The sequence below is a fragment of the Manacus candei genome, unplaced genomic scaffold, assembly GCF_025592945.1.
Source record: "Manacus candei isolate 608988 ecotype Guabito, Panama unplaced genomic scaffold, ASM2559294v1 h1tg000010l, whole genome shotgun sequence".
Taxonomy (NCBI): domain Eukaryota; kingdom Metazoa; phylum Chordata; class Aves; order Passeriformes; family Pipridae; genus Manacus; species Manacus candei.
In genome coordinates this window covers 1,158,114-1,164,755 of record NW_026138058.1, presented here as the reverse complement: position 1 = coordinate 1,164,755, position 6,642 = coordinate 1,158,114, and the positions used below count along the sequence as shown (strand labels likewise).

General features: G+C 39.0%; 1 protein-coding gene across 2 annotated transcripts in view; it reads right to left on the bottom strand.

Moving 5' to 3' along the window:
* Positions 1-2,112: 2,112 nt before the first annotated feature.
* AOPEP (aminopeptidase O (putative)) overlaps positions 2,113-6,642 on the bottom strand; it is a 161,637-nt gene continuing 157,107 nt past the window's right edge. For both annotated transcript variants that reach the window (XM_051777340.1, XM_051777346.1), the window contains one exon: positions 2,113-3,575. Coding sequence is in view for 1 of the 2 variants with exons in the window: in XM_051777346.1 (XP_051633306.1) it covers positions 3,522-3,575 (54 nt within the window). In the remaining variant the exon portion in view is untranslated. The remainder of the gene's footprint in view (positions 3,576-6,642) is intronic.

Sequence of the window (6,642 nt, the reverse complement as noted above, 5' to 3'; positions counted from 1 at the left end):
AAGATTGCTTGCAATAGAGCCCACTTAACAGTGTGCCATGACTGATGTTATTGTTGGTCATTCAAGGAATCTTTTCTTTTATTCAGACAAAATAGGGCAAGCACAACAGAGACATAAGGACGTTTTCCAGTTTGAGGGCCAAATTTCCTAAAAGGAGCATATGGGTGCAAATCATTGCCTTCATTTTTGTGTCCAGAGGTAGTTTGCTTCCTTCTTTGTTTAGGTTTTTTGTCTCCTACAAAGAGCACAAATAGGGAGCAAAGGCTTACTTTTTTACCTTTGGGGAAGTATTTGTCCCAAGAAGTTTTGTGAACCTGTTCCTAGCTTAATCAGAAAAATAAACATGCAGAATAGTAATAACAGAGGATCACAACTTTCCTCAGTTAGTTTGTTCTAGTGTGTTACTTAGGTTTGATGCCAAAACTTGTGCTGTGTTGAAAGATACTCGGAAAACTGTTCTTGCATATAAAATCAGAGTCATGTATCTTGAATTAATACAGCTTTTTGAATGTAACATTTGTTTTTGAGCAAGGGAAAAGAAAAACGATGTACTTAGTGTCCCTTGGCTGTGGAAAGATATTTTCTGTAATGCTGTTGACTGATTTCTTACAATTTTGTTCTTAGTGAGTCATCCCACAGGGGTTACATGCCCTCTCAATGGGTTTGCTAGTGAAGTAAAAGCAAATACTTTTACTTCACTAATAGTGAAGTAAAATAATGTGTGTTTGTGAAGGAAGGGTTTTTTTTTTCCCTTTGATTCAAAATGAAAATTCAGAAAGGATATGTTGCAATTTTTCTGTTCTTGATAGCCATACATATCTAAAAAAGCAAAATCAAGCAACCTAGTTTTCTGTTCCCTGAACACCATACCTGAAAAGCATTGGGATTCTGCTAAATTATTTGTTGATCACAAACTCTTGAGGTATTTGTCTAGTGGAAACACTTGTGGAGTCTCAACCTAGAATGATAAATAATCTAAAATTTTAATCCAAAGGAACAATGATTTTTCTTTTGTTTGTTTAATTTCTAATCTGGTTGTTGGATGTGGGCTCTTTGGTTATCTGTTCTCCATAGTATGCCTATATGTAATATTAACTACTTAGAAAGATTGGCAAAGAATTGCAATACATGATTCTTGCACATTAGTTAGGTGGATGATATGAGTATTATATTTAGATATGTATTACACTTTTTGGAGGGGAGTTTTTGTGTCTTTTCAGTGTATTGTCTTTTATTTTTCCACCAAAAAATGCATGAAAATTCTTCTAACATTCTTATATAAAAATCAATATCCTGATAAATAGGGATAAGTCAATTCAAGAGGAAGGAAATGTGCAGTGAATGCAGTAAAAACCCAAAATCAGTAGTGAATTGGTGCATTCTCATTTTCCTGTGTTTGGCTTCTTAAGAAATACTGCATGATTTAAATATTATAAGGAGAGTTTGCTCGTTTCAGGAGGCTTTAAGGAAGAAACCTAATTGATGCTCTCTGTAACTTAAAACAGATGCATGTGTACTGGCATTCTTCTTGCTATATTTAGCATTGCTGTTCTAAATCTTTGTTTTTTCTTTTTCCTTGCTCTTTCACAGTGCTTGAATTATGATCTAACTTTGATAGAAGCTGTGATTTTGTGGGATGTTGAAGCTACTTTTTTTAGTTTGCCAGTGGAAGGCAGTGGTGATTTGGTAGATCTGAGTAATGGAGATTTCTCATGTCATGGCTCCTGTATTGCCCATCCAATGTGCATCTTCTCCTCTGTAATTGCTGCTTTCTGTAAATGTTCCTTGGAGCCCTCAGGGTTGTACTTTTATGCTGAACCAGCCAACGAGTTCTGAAATCAGGCTTCCAGTAGCTCATTCCCTGGCCTTCTGTCTCCAGGTCACACCCTGGTTGTGGATGTGCACTGAGCACAGAGAACTGTTCAAAATCCTTCTGCTTCAAGGCATTGCTTTGAATAAGAACACAGACAGTAAATTTTACTTCCTTGTTGATTATGCTTCTTTCCAGTCTAAGGCTGCTAAGTTACAGCTTTTTGAATTCTGCAAGCTTGCCAGCATGGGGCCAGGTGATTTCTGTGGATTTTCTTCAGGGGGAAAAAAAAAAAGACCACGTCTATGGCTTTCATTTAATCCATATCTCAGTACAGTGCCAGTACAAAGCAGAACACATTTCATTTTGAGATGTATTATAGGAACAGGTATCTTGTCAGATACTGCAGTTTAGCTGACCAGCAGTAACATGTTAATCAGTTACTTCTAGGGTTTGTGATTAAGTTTCTGTACTCACAGCATTGTAAGTGCAAAGAGGTGTTAATAAACAGTCTGAGGATGCAAGTGAGATAATATTAGTTTTGGTAAGCTGAAATTCATGCCAGTGTGGTGTGTTTGGCTTGGTACAATACCAAATTAGCATTATACAAGTTTATGATAAAACATCTAGCAAAAATTACTTGCAGTTATTAAACAAACACTGTTAAACCAGGTTTACTCCATTTTGTTGCTGTATTATCTAACAACAGAATAAAATACTCATGTTCTCTGTGAATAAGTAGTAAGTGAATACGTAATTCATGCTAAAAATGCCATGCTAATTAAAATGCAGTTTTTCTTGTGATATAAGAAGTGTGTAGAAAGGTGATAATTTGTAACATGGAAGTGTAGTTTCCTACTAGACCCACATTTGAAAAGTCAACCCCTGGATTGTTCTGGGAGGAGTCCTCCATGAGAACACCGAGCATGTGTTTGCATCCATGTTTTTATACTTTCCCAATAGTCTGCAATGACTTCGTTATGCAATCTACATGTTTTGCTGGGCAACACCAGTAGTTAAACCACTGTAGTGCTAGAGGCATCCCACACTTAATTCATAGCAGTATTCATATGAGGTCCACTCCTCTGGCAAGTTTGTGATACAGTTTTTCCTTGTGATACAAATTTTGTCCCTTTCCCCCAGCCAAGATAGTTTAAAGCTCTGTCACTGAGCCCCACCGGCTTCTGTGCTAGAACCCTTTTTCCCCTCTGAGATTAGGTGAGATGATAGGAACAATGACCCTCTCTTTTCTATCCTTTTCCATAAAAATATCTGTTAGGCCCATGAACTTCTGCAGATGCACACTGACATCTTGAAGAGATTATGTTTTTACATATTCTTGACCAAACATACTGAAATACACTGTCTTTGAGATTTCCCATGGGTATGTGCCAGTTAGCCTGTATGTACAGTTTACTCACTCCTTGATCCTTTGATTTTATTTCTTAGCTTGTGAGTTTATTTCGAGGCTTCCAAAACAGGTTCTTGCAATATATCATGTGCCTACTACTGTTAGAAGTTCTGTTAATATTTCACATATGAGAAAGCAACTTTTGTTGGTTTTGACTGATGATGCCATGACTTCTACTATCTGTAAGTTTTCTGAAAACAGGACTTCAGCTTTTTTATTTCAAACCAACTTGTAATGGTAGCTTGAAGATTCAATTTCCCCTGTGCACTGTCATTCCCTGTAGAAGCCACCAGTAAGTGTTTAAGTGCTTTTAATCTCATGACTGTGCTGCACTTCCACGTCAGCTTCAGATGCCTGTGAACAGAGAGAGAAAAGCCAGTATTACATTCCATGGAGGAGGAGTGAGGCCTTGGAATATGGCCATGATGTGTGTCTGCAAGTTCAGGCACTTTGGGGATTCCCAGTAGGCAGAACCATTACTGTCTTTTCTGGAGGCATGACAGAAGGACAAATCTTGTCTCTATAAACCACTGATTTTCTTCTTCAAATGCATTGCAAAACCCACATAACAGTTTCACATGATAGTTTCAACCTTCCTTTCTTTTGTGCTTCTCTGCTAGAACACAGTGGTCAGTGCTCAGCAATACCCTGCACCACACACCTCCCAGGCCACACTGAATTGCTGCAGTTGCTTTCTCTGACTGGCTTGACCCAGGCCATGAGTGGACACTGAGCAAATGTCAAGCCCAAACCTTGCAGTTGAGCTATAACAATTGTTTTGGAAAGATAATTCTGTTGGGATTTAAAGGTTTCAGATGATAGCTGCTGACTATTTTTCATCATAGTTTTTCTGATCTTGATTTCTTTGCTTGCTGGATTGGCAGAGCAAGCTCTCAGACATGGTTACTCTTCAGGCAGAAGCATTACCTTTTTTTTTCTTCTCTTCCTTTCTGCCCAGGATCCAAGATGAATGTACAAATGGTAGATCTAGTCAGTTTATCTTTTTTGTTGTTGGTGGTTTTATTTTTAGAATGGAATACCCTGAACTTACATAAACATTGTAGAATGAAGTTGAAGAACTTGCATATAAAATCACACATGGGTTGAATATCTGTTTTTTCTACTGAGATCCTTCACTCATATACTTACACCTAACCATGCAGTCTGTAAGTCAGCTGTTCCCTGCTCTGATTTCTTCAGATTTGGCAAACTTAATTGTTATCAGAGAGAAATGAAAGAAGAAGAGAGTTTGGTGTTGATGCTGTCTCCTCTCTGCTTCAAAAATCATGCATTTGAACAGGCCAGTAACTGTCCACCACTTAAACTTTAACTCCACTTTGGGACAGTTCTTCAAAATGCATTGCAGAGTCTGGCAATCCACATCTGTTTAAAGAAAATATGAAAAGGATTGCCATGTGACATCCTGTTGTTGTGCCACTTCCATGATTTTCCTATCAATTCAGTTTTCTTTTGTGAATCTGAAAGACAGTTTAGCTCCAAGTTTTCAGACATTCACAGAGCAAGCTCCTCCTTCCTGACTGCACTGGGAGCAGTGGGTCCTCACCACCTCTAAAACATAATCAGAAACCACAGTCTTTAACAGCTGTATTTCAAGACAGAGAGGGGTATAATTTTTGGTGATTTTGGGTTTTGCATGTTACAAGCCTGTGGTTTTGATGCTGAAAGCTCTTGATGCAAAAATATGCTAAAAATACACCAACTTCCAGCATTTACCTTTGTTCTGCTGTGTGGAGCTTTTCTCAGTGTCACATCTCTCCTTCAGCTGGTAAAAGAGAGAATCAGGTACCCTCAGAACTAAAAAAGACTGGTCTTACTATTTTCTTAGTATGACTGATTCCCCATTCCCATTCTTTCCTCCCAGCTGTCAAGTGGGAAACTTGTTATTCCTGTGATTTGACTGAAGAAAGGAGAGGCAAATGCTAGGGGTAGGTGGGTGTAGGAACCATAAAATGTCAGTAGATGGGCTTTCTTGTTTGTGCATAAAACTGACAGTCTTGTGATTATTCATCTGACTCTTCATGCAAAGAAGGAAAGAGTTCAGCATTTATGTCATGTAGTTGCATCTTTTTTATATTCAAGCCAAGAGAGACAATTTTTTCCCTCAACTAAAATTGGGAGCTTATTAAAAAGCCTTTGTATAGTCAAAAGGAACAAGAGATGATAATGATGGGCAGTTTCAGCTCGAGTGGTGGCAATGACAAAATCTTGATGTCAGTATTGTGGAGTAATATTGCCATGTCACTTCTGGGAACAGAAATTAAGGAGGATGCCAGGGCTGTAGGACATGTAGGGAAATGTTGGCTGAAGGGGCATGTGAAAGGCAGAATGAGGGGCAGTGAGGTTCCCTACAGTTAGGGAACAAGAAAAAGTAATAGTGTTTTTCAGATGTGAAATTGAGTAAATTGGAATGAACTTTGATTGGTCCTGTTTGGCAGTTAAATAGGTGAGTTTGGGGCACACCAAGAGACAGATGCAGACTGGAGTAAGATGGTTGCTGGCAAATTGTAATTTTTAGTTTTGTTGTATTTGCAGGAGTTGGCTGTAAGGGGGTACAGTTGTAAAGCAAATAACTCTTACTACCAGATACAAGACAACTGCCAAACAGAGTTACACATTGCTGTGATGTAACAACCTGAGGTTAAAAAACAAAAGAAAAAAGGTTTTTTCTGTGTGGCAGATGATGACCCCTGTCCTTTCAAGATTAAAGATGAAGTGAAATATGTTATGGTGCCAAACACCAGCTTCTCAAAGCAGCCTGTTCAGAGGGAGTCAGGAGGGCTGGGGATGATGACAGTGGCAAAGCAGCAACGGGCTCATGAATGGAATGTCCCACAGTGAGTGTCAGGAGAGACACAGGTCCCAGCAGGCCCAGAGGAATAGCCTGGAGCAGTCAGACATGGAATTTTCAGAGATGACTGAAGTGAGCTACATTAAACAAAGTGTGCAGTGATGTTCAGCTGCTGCTCAGAGGGTGCCAAAACCAGCAGAGCTGGCATGGCCACAGTGGGGCAAAAAGCAAACCAGGCTTTTGCATGGTGGTGCTGTTGGGGTACTTTGCTAATACACTGCAGTGCTCAGCTGAAAATTAAGTTCTGTTTCCTGATGTATAAATTACCATGCAAAAGCAAATCTTTACACAACTGCAATTTCTGCATGCTTTCAGGTAATAGTTAGAGCAAATGCCTGTGCTGGCAGCTATAAGCACCAGGAATCAGGTCTTAATTTTGTGCAGAAAATATGCACTCAGTTTAAGCCACAGCAAGCACACAAATGAAGTTAATCTCCCAAGCAGTGTACAGATGTCTCAATTTCTTTGTGCACTGGCATATTTCAGTGATGCCAGCCTGGCAGCAGGGTAAGTTTTAAAATAATTTTTCCAGCATATTGAGCCCACAGAAAC